The sequence below is a fragment of the Miniopterus natalensis genome, chromosome 13, assembly GCF_054644295.1.
Source record: "Miniopterus natalensis isolate mMinNat1 chromosome 13, mMinNat1.hap1, whole genome shotgun sequence".
NCBI lineage: Eukaryota > Metazoa > Chordata > Mammalia > Chiroptera > Miniopteridae > Miniopterus > Miniopterus natalensis.
Genome location: NC_142093.1, coordinates 19825960 through 19837756, shown reverse-complemented (window position 1 = coordinate 19837756; position 11797 = coordinate 19825960). Strand labels below are relative to the sequence as shown.

General features: G+C 60.3%; 1 protein-coding gene across 1 annotated transcript; it reads right to left on the bottom strand.

Annotated features, from left to right (window-relative positions):
* Positions 1 to 1034: 1034 nt before the first annotated feature.
* PKDCC (protein kinase domain containing, cytoplasmic) lies at positions 1035 to 10131 on the bottom strand. The gene is made up of 7 exons (XM_087823832.1): positions 9490 to 10131; positions 5151 to 5273; positions 4299 to 4570; positions 3607 to 3686; positions 3271 to 3378; positions 1565 to 1738; positions 1035 to 1341 (listed from the first exon to the last, which is right to left on the bottom strand). Exons 1-7 carry the CDS (start codon positions 10129 to 10131, stop codon positions 1256 to 1258), a joined length of 1485 nt encoding a protein of 494 aa, XP_087679958.1. The 3' UTR covers positions 1035 to 1255.
* Positions 10132 to 11797: the final 1666 nt, after the last annotated feature.

The following is an 11797-nucleotide window of genomic DNA, read 5'->3' as shown; positions in this document are numbered from 1 at the left end:
ACGCCTTCCTTTCTCTTTACTTTCCATATATTTCTTGCTCAGAAAAAGACTCCGAAAAAAAAAGTGCCCATTACTTTGTGGAGGGCAGTGGTGGTGATGGCCAGGCCCAACCCTGAACAGGGCAAAGCTGATCTGACCAGAGGTTGCGTGGGGTCCCCTGAGATGGTTGACATCCCACCATTAAGACATCACTCCTTTAGCTAGAGGGTCTGTATAGAAGTAGCCGGTGTGTGTTAAAAAGTGAACCTCCTTAGGGACAAAGTCCCTCTTATCTTTTGTGCTGACATGGATGTGGATGGCCCAGAAGGGAGGTGGGCACCATACGAGCAGGGCCTGAAAACACATTTTGCCAACTTCAGGTTTCACTCACTCAAACATCATCCCTCATGACACACTGCCCCTCCCCCAAACATACACCCAAGACATAGCTGAGGGCCAAGTAAGTCAGCCCAAGAAACAGTGGCTTGGGAAGAGGCCTTGTCGTGAAACGTCACTTTATTAATTGATTGATTTTTTTTTTTTTTTACAAAAATAAACATTTTAATGAACAAGAAGTACAAAAGCTTCTGGATATACAAACTCCAGGAGGAGGGAGAGGCTGTTTTTGGCTGTTTTTGGCTTTCACTGAAAGCAAATGAGGCAGAAAGGCCCCGGCCCCACCCCCACCCCAAGTCCTGGCTCAAACCGCACCTGCTCCTCGACCCCACGTCTTGGCTCATACCACGTGTGCTCCTCTGCCACTGTCCCCGGGCGGGCCCGTGAAAACCCTGGGCGGGTGGCCTTCCCAGGCACAGAGCCACTGACTTCCTGGCGCATCCCATCACGTCTCCTGTCCGGAGCTCAGCTGAGAGAACACTCTGACCGATTGTCTCCATGCGGCCCCTGCGAGGCCATGGCACCTGTAGCAACAGCAGCAGCAGCAGCCGGGGCTTTGGCTACATTCTCATACTACGGACACAGTGACGGGGCTGCCCATGGAACTGTCCCAGTAAGGGGCACAGCTCCCACGGGGGGCCAGCCTGAGCCTTGCTGGCGGCCCCCAGGATTCCTAGCCCTGGAGCCAGCAGTCCCGCACCTAGACAGGTAAACTCACATTTTAACATTTGGCATTATTGCACACTGTCCTGGTCACCTTGGTCTGGGATGTCAGCCTGTCTGCAGTGGTTCCCGGGCGACATGCAGTGCTGCCAGGGCAAGTCACTCCCTCCACAGGCAAGCCCCGCTGGCGGGGATGGTCAGCCGGTCAGCTGAGCCCTCAGCCAGAGGTCCTCACATATGTGGTCTTGTTGAGATCAGTGACCACATGGCTCCATCCTGTCTTGAAAAAGACGAGCTGCCGACCTGGGGGCAGAGGTGGGAGATAAATAGGTCTGGATGTTTCTCTCTCTGGAGGCAGGGCCACTCTCCCTAATGTGACAGCCGTGAGGACACATATACTTGTCTCTTATCACCTCAGCCTTTTTCTATTCTCATCATCTCTGGCTTCTGATGGAGGACCATTACTATCAATCTCTTCTGGGGAAGTCCGGTCACCTCCCTCATGATGTCCTTTCCCACTGCTCACCTGTCCAGGTGGTCTGGTTGGTGACCACAAAGGCCCGGCACTGGGCATGGCTCTCACAGACGTCCACGGCCTCAGCCAGGTTGAACACGGAAAGGAGGCAGCTGCCGTGGTGGTAGGATGGCCAGCAGCGGTAGTCTTCCTGGGGGATGGTGCTGTCTGGCAGGCACTGGTACTCTGCGGGGTGGGGATGGGGCTCAGATGAGAACTGTGTGTGCCCTGGGGTGAGGGTTTGGCCACTTTCTGGAAAGGACAGGAAGATTCACTTCCTAGGACAAAGCTGAAACGCAGCCCAGTCCCCCTAGTGTGGAGATGAGGCAGCCAGCACGCTGAGACTGGGCTGACTCCTCAGTAAAGGCAATGGTCAGATTTAGTTTTGGGGAGACACACGTCTCCCGAATCTAAGAACATGCAGCTGTCTCGGGCAGCACGCAGTAATGGACACATTGTGGGATAAACGCACACCCAGAGTCACTCGCTGTCCAAGCTAAAGTCAGAACGTTCTGGACATTTAGAGTGGGCTTCTCTAACTTCACTGTGCATGTTAATGTCCAAGCAGTCTTGTTAAAATGCTGATTCTGATTCACAAGGTCTAGGGTGGCCTTCTTCCTGGCCTTGGGGAGAGAGGTTAGGCAAGCCCCTCAGATAAGGGGGCAGTCAGGGATTTTTGAACTTAAGAGGCATGCAAATGAATGTAAAACACAAAAATTACCATTTGGGAATCCACAACTTGAGTGTTTGGGGAGGAGGCTGGAGGAAGAACCTGAGATCTCCTCCCATTACACAGAAAGAGCCTCTGCAATCTCTCCATCAGGAAGCAGGCTTGGCTCAGCTGTAGACTGCCGGGTCACCACGGCTTTCCCACTGCCTGGGGAGCCCTGCTCTGGACTGATAATGCAGAAGCCCTGGGCCCCTGGTCACCCCGCCCTCCTGCGTCCTTCTACCAGGGACTAGACCAAAGTCCAGGGCTGGCTGTGATTTACAGCCCCATAAACGGCGTCCTCAGGGACAGAGCCAGCCATTGTTCACCTCGTTAAACTTTATTTACAGGGCTAACGAGGGCTCCCCCACCCCTAAGACTGGCCGGAGCTCCTTGAATACGGAGGCTGCCACCCCTAGCCCCCCTGCCAACCACGCTAAACCCCAGGGCCTCAGTGGAGGGACCAGAGCCCTAAGCAGTGACTTAGGATCCTCCCCCTGCTCCGAGACTTCTTGACTGGTTTCAGTGTGGAGCCCCCCCACCTGCAGCCGCCCTCCTAGCCCCAGAAGTGTAGAGGAAGGAGAGAGAAGCAAACACGTGTTGTGTTCCAGCTGTGGGGTGGGAACCGGGTTAATTGCTTTCACACACTTCACCTGGCATTTAAGCTCCATAAGAATTCTGTGAGGCAGGTAATTCCGAACCCAATTCACAGATGAGGAAGGTGAAGCTCAAGGTGTAACTTGCTCAAAGTCTCACAGATAGTACATGGTGCAGTTTCAAGCCACTCAGAAAAAGGATGTTGGTGTCAACCCCCCAGTTTAAGGCCAAGTTCTAGTTCTAGTTCAGCCAGAGATGAGGCCCCCAAGTGAAGGCTACACAGTCAGCAGTCTATCAGGCCAAATGAGCCTCAGAGGGGGGACGTGAGCCACTTAGCCCAATTAGGGGGACTGGTCGCCCTCCCACCTGTCTTCCACCTCTCCAGCCCCCGGGTCCCCGCCAGGGCACTCACCAGCTCTGCTGCCTGCGGTGGAGTTCTGCAGATACTGGCCGCTCCGGTACAGGTGCAGCACCTTCTCCAGCTGGGCCAGGGTCTCATCCACCCCCCACGTGAGTTCTCCTGCGGGGTGCGGTGTGGCTATGAGAGGGGACCCTCGATGGCAGGCAGCTGCCTTTCCCTCTTCCTCTGGATCCTGGGCCCAGGTGACCGGTGGACTGGGGAGGTCTGCCACAGAATGCCACTTGGGAAATGGTTTCTGGACCAGGTGCTGTCTGGGCCATTCTCGTCCCCACCCCTGCTGGGGCAGGGGCAGGGGGATGGGAAGCAGATGGGCCCTGCAGAGCTCACCCGTGGCATTGACGATGCTGTCCAGTAGAGGCCGTAGTGGGGCTGGGGCACTGTGGGGAAGGAGGTATGTGAAGAAAAACCTGAAGCAGAGAGAAACCAGGGGCTCAGTGGTCCAGCCTTTGGTGACACCTCCTTCCTCTACACCAGCTTGAGACAGAGCCCCGATTATCTCCAGGAAGCCCGATCCCTCAGGCCTACCAACGAGGCATATCCCCCAGAGCTTACATGGAGTCTACTCAGGCTCCGGGTTGGGGTCTGGACACATGCTAAGGCCACAACTAACCCACCAAACAAACCTGAGGTCTGCCTTCCCCACCGCTCAGCCCCACATTACCCGCCGACTGACCAGTGTCAGAGCAGCCCCATGACGGGCCCAGGGAGGTAAAGGGTCAGGAGAGGAGGGAGCAGTGTCAGTGTCATGGCCCGAAGCTCTGAGTCTGGCGCTATTTTAAGAAGCCTCCAGCTGCCACCCCAACCCAGACTCTCCTTGGGGCTGGCTATTTTCAGCCTCACCGGCGGGAGCGTGAATGTTCCCTTCTGGGCTGGGTGGAAGCCCTTCCCCTCCCTGCTACTCCACTGGTCAAGGCTGAGCCTCCCTCTCCGGCTGGCCTCCTGGACCTGGTGTGGGCTGCCCCCAGCCAGGCCCTCCAGCCCACCCCCTCGCTGGCCTTCCTGAGCGGGGGAGAGGTCACCTGTACGCATTGTAGAGGTTGCGCTTCTCGTTCATGCCCTTGCACCAGCCCTGCGCTGAGCAGGGCAGGGTGAAGTTCCTGGCAGGAAACTCCAGCACACAGTCGCTGCTGCTTGCACACGGCGTCTCCTCCACACGTGCGTCGTCCAGATCCGTCACCTTCAGCTCCCCATCCACCAACACGAACTGTCGGGGGCGGAAGTCCAGCAGGGTGACAGAGCCCAGCGGGGAGTGGGCCAGGTGGTGGAGGAGGCGGCCCAGGCTCAGGCAGATCTGAGGGGCAGACACGAGGCTGCTCACTGCTCTCTCCTGGGACCTGGGGCTCCCTCCTTTGGAACTCCGGACTTAGCTCAGGGGGGCTGGCCTTTTAAAGGCCCGAGTGCTCACTAAGGGCCGAGGCCGGGGGTCTTATAGAGCAAGCCAGTGATTTCCTATTGACGCTTGGCTGGCCTGACCCTGAAAATAACATGAAGTGGGAAGTGGGCAGCAGGGACTCGGGATGATGGATCTCCTCGCTGAAGTTGCATCTTGAGTGTGGTTTTAGTCCAGTGTGTGGAAAGAGGAGGGCACTGGCCCTTCTGCAACCAGGCTGAGAGTGTATGTGGGGGAGGTGGGTAGGGGTAGGGGTGGGGGGTGGTGTGTGTGTGTATAGCTGGAGCACAAAAATTGTCCGGGTCCTCTATGTTTGGCTTCTTTCTTTAACCCTTTGGCTGATGGCCGAGTCAGCTTTGCTCCCTCCCTCCCTCCCTTCTCCCTCTGCCGAGGAGGAGTTGAAGCTGCTCTGGAGGGCTGGCCTTCTAAGGGAGAACCATCCCAGCAAAGAGCCCAGGGCCCGGCCCTCCTCCCTGCTCACTCGGAATCGATCCTCCCAGGACGTCTGTAGCAGCTGGATCATCTCCACAGGGGCGCCCAGCTCCGTGATGGTGGTCAGGGTGTCCGGGATGTCCTCACTGTCCTGATAGCAGTAGCCATAGAGCTGGGGGAGGCCCAGGGCGGGTCATTAGGTCCCGGGGTGGGGACAGGGAAGAATGGGCTATTATGCCCTCTTCCTCTGCCACCAGCCCCCCTCCTCGGCCATCCCTAGGCCTTTGCTTCAGCTGGGGCCAGAAGAGAATAGCTGTGTTGCCTGGGAAGCCTCCCTCTGTCCCTGTAGCCCTCTGAGTTCCTATTGACTACATCAGCCCCTTACCTCTTGCCACTCAAGCAAATGGGCTGATACGGCCACGATGTGTTAACTATGAGCAAGGCATTGTGTTATATGTTTTACTGCCATAACCCAATTCTTATAATAACCTCAAATGGGCACAGTAGGTACTATTATTACCTCCAAAGTACAGGTAAGGAAACCAACTCAGAGAAGTTAAGTTACTTGCACAAGGTCACATAGCTAATGAATGCAGGAGCAGGGATTCAAATTTATGGCAGATTCTATAGCCTGGTTCTTTACAAGAATATTGTTTGCTAATTGATAAGCCAGCAAATGGTTATTATACCTCCTTCCCTGCTCCATTCTTTGTCTATTTCTCATTATTTCCACTTTTTTGCAGTTTCATTTTTCTCTCTCTGCCCAAGCCTTGTAGGAGAAGCAAGCTCCCTCCACACTGGTAACAAGCAGTAAGAACAAAGAACCTAAAGGGCATGTCGCTGGGTGTTCTCTGCACACGCTGGTGGGGGTGGGGGGCGGCACATATATCAGTGAGGGTGGTAGTAAGAGATAGCTCCCGGGGAAGGTCAGTTCTCTGGGGGCATGATCACAAAGGCCTACCCACTCCATATGACCTGGGGAGGAGCTTGGTACAGCTCAGCTGGTCAGGGCGCTTCTGGGAAGCCCAGCCTGACTTTGTCACTAACACCTAAACCAGCATCCACAGAGAACCCTGCTTCTCCCAGCCTCTCCCACCACACTGCACACCAGCTGGGGGTGAGACTATGCTCAGAACAGCCAGCACCCTGTGGGGTAGAAACATAAAAAGGCCGAGTTGTCCAGGCCAGAGTAGGGAGGAGAGCTGCTCGATGGGGGTGGGGGGTGGCAGGGAGAGCAAAGCCCACGAGCTAGATGTCCCTGCATATTGTCACCCTCTGTGCCATGATTCACACTCTTCCCAGCTCCACTCCGCATGCCCCCTTCCATCCCAGGCATGCCCCTTCTGCTCCCTGTCCCTGGAGCCGGCTGTCCCAGCCCTGCTAGCACGAGGAAAGGCACCACTCAGCGTCTGCCATCATATCACTAGGGCTGCATGCGACTTGGGGGATCTGGGGGCAGTTCCAGGCACCCTCTTCTTCCCTCTCCACCCCCACCCCCTTCCCAATCAGCTCAGGGAGGCCCCAGACCCTGGTGGGGCGGGGGAAGGTAAGGGGAGCAGCCCTGGGGCCTGGTTCTCATTTTCTTGCCCAGAGTCTGAGCCTTTGTGGGAAACTTCTGAAGGTTATTAAACACCCGGAGGTCATTAAATGCGCTGTTAACGAGGTATTAATCAACACCCCTCAGGAAAAAATAAAAAGACACCATTAACCCCCCCAGGAAGCGTGAGGCTGAGCATTTCAGTCGCATCTTTTGTTCGTTTGGGAGAAGAAATATACTCTGGCAGGGCCAGAATCTGGGCCCAGGCAGGCCTGGGGCCTCCTGGGACAAGGGAGAGGGGGTGGAGGGAAGACCCTTGAGCCCTTTGACCCTGGGCTACAGAGGCATCTATCACGTGAGGGAGTGTGTGTGTGTGTGTGTATCAGGGGTGGATTGGGGAGGGGTCAAGGAAGATGGATAGAAAAATCTCTACCAGGCAGATATTGGAGACCAGAGCAAGGCACTGGAAGGTGCCCCGTGGGACATGCTGTCCTGGGCATTTTCTATTAGAACCCACAGTACAGCCCTGGTGGGGTGGCTCAGTTGGTTGAAGCATTGCCCTGATGTGCCAGTGTTGCGGGTTTGATCCCTGGTCGGCGCTCATAGAAGAATCAATGCATAAATGGGTGGAATAACAAGTTGATGTCTCTCTCTTTCTCTTTCCCTTCCTCTCTCTCTGTAAAAAAAAAATCAATCAATAAAATAAGAAAAAGAGCTTCAGCACCAACTTTGGGGCTGCCAGAGAGGGGGAGGGGGAGGGGCTCCTGGCGGTCTAGGGGAGCGGGAAATCTAAGAAACGGTCGCTGGCTCCTCCCCAGTTCAGCAAACAGTCAAATGGTTTTGAAATTTTAAATGATTAAGAGGTATTAAAACAACATTATTTCTAGTTCCCTGCACACCCTCACTGAAGCCTTCTGAGCCAGAAGACCCCATGGCAGGCTTCCCTGGGGGCAGAGGTAGCATTGCTAAAGGAGCGAGAGGGACACTGGCCTGGGGGTTGGGGACGAACGCAGCCCCTCAACTCACACTGAGGGACCCTGCCTCCCTTAGTAGTCTTCCATCCACCCACCAGAAAGAACCTGGGACCTTACCCACCTTATAACACGTGCCCCAGGGCAACAACCCCCAGTCTCTGGCCCTGTGAGAGTCACGCAACCAACCCGACAGAACCAGTCTTGGTCTAGTGAGGGAATGGGTGAAAACTATTCAGTTGCAATTTTTTTCTTTGGTGTTTTGGGCTGGGGGCTGATATTACAGTGGAGGTCCATTCTGTGATACATCTGGGGGAGGTCAGCTGGATGCTTGTCAGGAAGTCTGGGTGGGGTAAGCGAGGGAGGGAGAAGTGTAGTAAGAGACAGGAAAGCACATCAAACTTCAAACCTGTCCAAGGGGGGGGCTTGTCTTGAGTCAATTAACACTAACGTCCTGCTAAGTCACTCAAGACCTTCTCCACTGACTCAGAATCTGCCTGACACCTCAGGGTTTCCAAAAAGTAGGGGCTTTTCAAGAGCCCCTGAAAAGCAAAGAGAACAAGATCCTCCCAGTTAGAATGGCCACGTAACCAACCCTTAAGCTCCAGACACTGTGTCAGCCACGCAACCAGGCATAACCACCCACAATTGTTGGCTCTGCCTGACCTCCAGCAACCAGTTCAGAGCCCAGAACTCAGTCACAAGTGTCTGACCAGGGCTGGGGAAGCCTGGAGAGACTGGGAGCCAGCAGGACTGTACACAGCTCTCTGGCTTAGCTACCCTATTCTGCAATGCCCATCTAGGCCCAGGGTCCATCTCACGCCTGTGGAAAGAGGGAAGGAACCCCGGGTTTCTGATCAGTTCTGCTGGGTGCAGAAAGGTTAATTTCAGTGGGCCAGGAGGCAGAAGCCGTGGGCAAGGTTCCTCCACTATGGGGTTTGCATATCACCCTAGTTCGGTCGGCCAAGAGCCGTCAGGGATTCCCCTTCCAGTCTGCTCAGACATGTGCAAAGGGAACAGTTTGTCTAATCCCAGGGCAGGCTCAAGGACAGAGGGCTGGGGAGAGGAGGAAGTGGCTGTGTTAGGGCAGTGCCGGGACTGAGAGAGGCCCACTCTCTTATTAGCCTAGCCTGGAGGGGACAAGATGTGGGACTCATCTCTCCCTTCTGCTCCCAATGAACAGGAGACACCGAGTCCCATTTAATAGAAACCTAGGCATCTAGCCTTATCAGTCTTCCAGCCTCTTGGCCACTTTTGCTCAGACAATGTGACCCTCAGGCCCTCAGCCTGTCCCCTGAGCACTGAGCTAAGAACTTGAGGCTTTTCCAATAGTTCAAGGGCCCACTTTAAGGCCTGGAGAGTCCCAGGGCCACTTCTGTGCGCCTTCTGGCCCACTACCCAACCCCTCCCAGTGCCCCCAGCGGTTTCTGGATGGGTTAAAGGGTGGGGATATTCTCTGAGAATCAAGCCGTAGGTAAGGTCTCTTTCTAGCCCATACCGACCCCACTGCTGCTCCAGCCCCTCTTCAAAGTCAGAACAAGTCGCTGTCTGGAAGTTGAGAGAAGCGGGGTTCAGATTCCATCAGAAAGGGGACCAACCTATTGCTGCGGTCGGGATCCTGACTCGGATGACCGCTGTCCTGCGTCCTGGCTGGGGGTCATTTTCCTGGTGCACAAAGTCCTAAGTGCTCACGGACCCCCACCCCAAGCTGGGGCCCTTCTGTCCTGGCCTCTGTGGAAGCGGAGAAGCCCAGGAGTCCCTCGCGAGGGGACGCGCGCCCCGGGGCCGGGAGGCCGGGGTGCAGGGGGAGCGGCCGAGCCGGGTGGGCCCGGGCGCCGCCTGTCTCCGCGAGCCGGGGGCTCCAGCCCCCCCCCCCGTACCTGCAGCACGTTGGGGTGCCGCAGCCGCTCCAGCAGCACCATCTCCTTGAGCAGCTTGTGGGCGGCCAGCCGGTAGCAGCCCCGCCGCGCCCCGAACTCGCGCACGCAGCTGCCCAGGTCGTGGCCGCCGAAGTCCACGGCCTTGAGCGCCACGGCGGCGCCGCCGGGCAGGCGCACGCGGTACACGGCCTTGGTGTAGCCCGAGCCCACGTACTGCGCGCCCGACACGTTGCGGAGCGCGGCGCAGCCCAGGCGCGGGCCGCGGGCGCCGGGGGGGCCGGGGCCGGCCGCGGGGGGCCAGCGCGGGGCGCCGCCGGGCGGGAGGCGGGCGCGCGGGGGCCGGGGGCGCGGCGGGCCCGGCGCGCCCGGGGCCAGGTCCATCAGGCGGCGGCGCTCCGGCCGGCCGGCCGCGGGCGCGGGGCCCCCGCGGGAGTAGCGCCGCACCTCCTCGTAGCGCGCGCGGATCTGCCGGGCCAGCTCCCCGCGGGCCCCGCGACGGCCCGGGCCCGGCGCTGGCGACGGCGCGGGCGGCCGGCCGGGCCGCGGGGGCTCGGAGCCCGGCGCGAAGAGCACGTTGAGGACGGAGCCCAGCAGGAAGGAGGCGCAGAAGCCCGCGGCCACCGCCGCCCGCCGGCGCCGCATCGCGCCCGCCCGCCCGCCCGGCCGGAGGCTCAGGCCCCGAGGCGGCCCCGCCGCGCGCCCCGCCGGCCGCCCGCGCGCATGGCCCGGCCGCGCGACCCGGCCCGGCCCGGCGGGCTCCCCGCCTGACACTTGCCCGCCTCCCGCCCTGCCCCCGCCGCTTATAAGGCCCGGGCCCCGCCCGCGCGCCCGCCCGGCGCCGCCCCTCCGGCCTCGGCCCGGCCTCCGCGCTGACTGACAGCCGCCCCCCCGCCGGCCGGAGCGCGGGCCCGGCCCTGCCCAGCCGCCGCCCCGAGGCGGGCGGGGCCCGCGGCCCGAGCGGAGGCGGGTAACGGGGCGGCGGCGGGATAACGGGACCGGGAGGCGGCGGGCGGGCGGGCGGGGGAGGCCCGGGCGGCGGGCCCGGCGGCGGGGAGGCCCGCGCCCCCCCAGGGCGCCTTCCCGGGCCCGGGCGCAGGGGTCCCGGGGCTCGGCCCCGCGGGGGGCTGGGGGCGGCAGCTCTGGGCCCAGTCCCGCACTCGCGGGGGGGGCGGGGAGGGGGCGGGAGGGGCGCGCGGAGGGCCCTGCACCTGCGAGCGCGCGTGGGCCGGGGCCGTGGGGTCGGGGGATCGTGGGTTGGGAGATGCGCGGGCAGCCTGCGCCCCCGGCCTCCCCGAGTCGCCCCCCCCCGGGGCCCCCGCGGCCCGGTAGCGGTCAGGAGCCGCGGGACGCGGGCGGTTCTGCAGCGCGTGTCCTCCCACGGCCGCGCCGCGCCCGGAGGCGCCCTGGGCCGGAGGGGAGCGGGCGCGCGGGCCCCGATTGCATCATCAGTGCTAACGGAGGGGCTTTCACACGCGGGCGTTAGCGCTGCGCGGCGAGCGCCCCCCTCCTGGGAGCGAGAAGCCCTGCCCCTCCCCCGGCCCGGCGCCCCGCGCCCCGCGCCCCGGCGGCTGCGGGCCCCCGCGGTGTCAGGGTTGGGGAGGCCCCCCCAGCCGGGCCGCGGGGTGGCGGGAGGGGAGGTGTCCCTGCGGAACGCGGCGCGGAGACGAGGGCAGGAACGTCTGCCCCGTTCTTTGGGCCGTGAAGGGCAGAGGGCAGGACCGCGTCCTTGGTTTCCGTCCTGCGATTGCCTCACACGCGGAGGTCGCGGCACCCGACCCCGATCCTGGGGCCCCGTCTAACTTCGCACCCCCCGGGGCGGCGGAGCGAGGAGCCAGGGTTCCCCTGGAAACCTTGGGTCTGCTGGGTTCGGCCGGTGCTGGCCCGAGGCCGCCGGGTGCGAGGGGAGGCTCTGAGCAGATGCCCTCCCAACCCTCGCTCCAGATGTCTTTGGTCTAATTAACTGTGCTGGGAAAACCAACCTGGGTTTGTAAACAGAGCTACTGGCTAAAGTCAACAGGGAGCAGCAGCAAACAGCAAACATTCCCCTCACTCTCAGCTCGGGTTCAGCCCGGCCGGGAAGGGGAGCCCTGCTGATCACCAGGCTCCCTGGCCCAGGCCGAAAAGCCTGCCTGCCTCTGGGACCCCAGGACGCGTTTCCTTACCAGCCCCAGAGGTTCCCCTACTGGGGAGAAACAGGGATTCTGGGAGGAACAGTTGTCATCCCAAGATAGGCTCTGCCCCCTTCTCAAGCCTTCAGATGTGTGAGGAAGCCATGGGGGGGGGGGAGGGGGATATTCCTTAAAGAGCT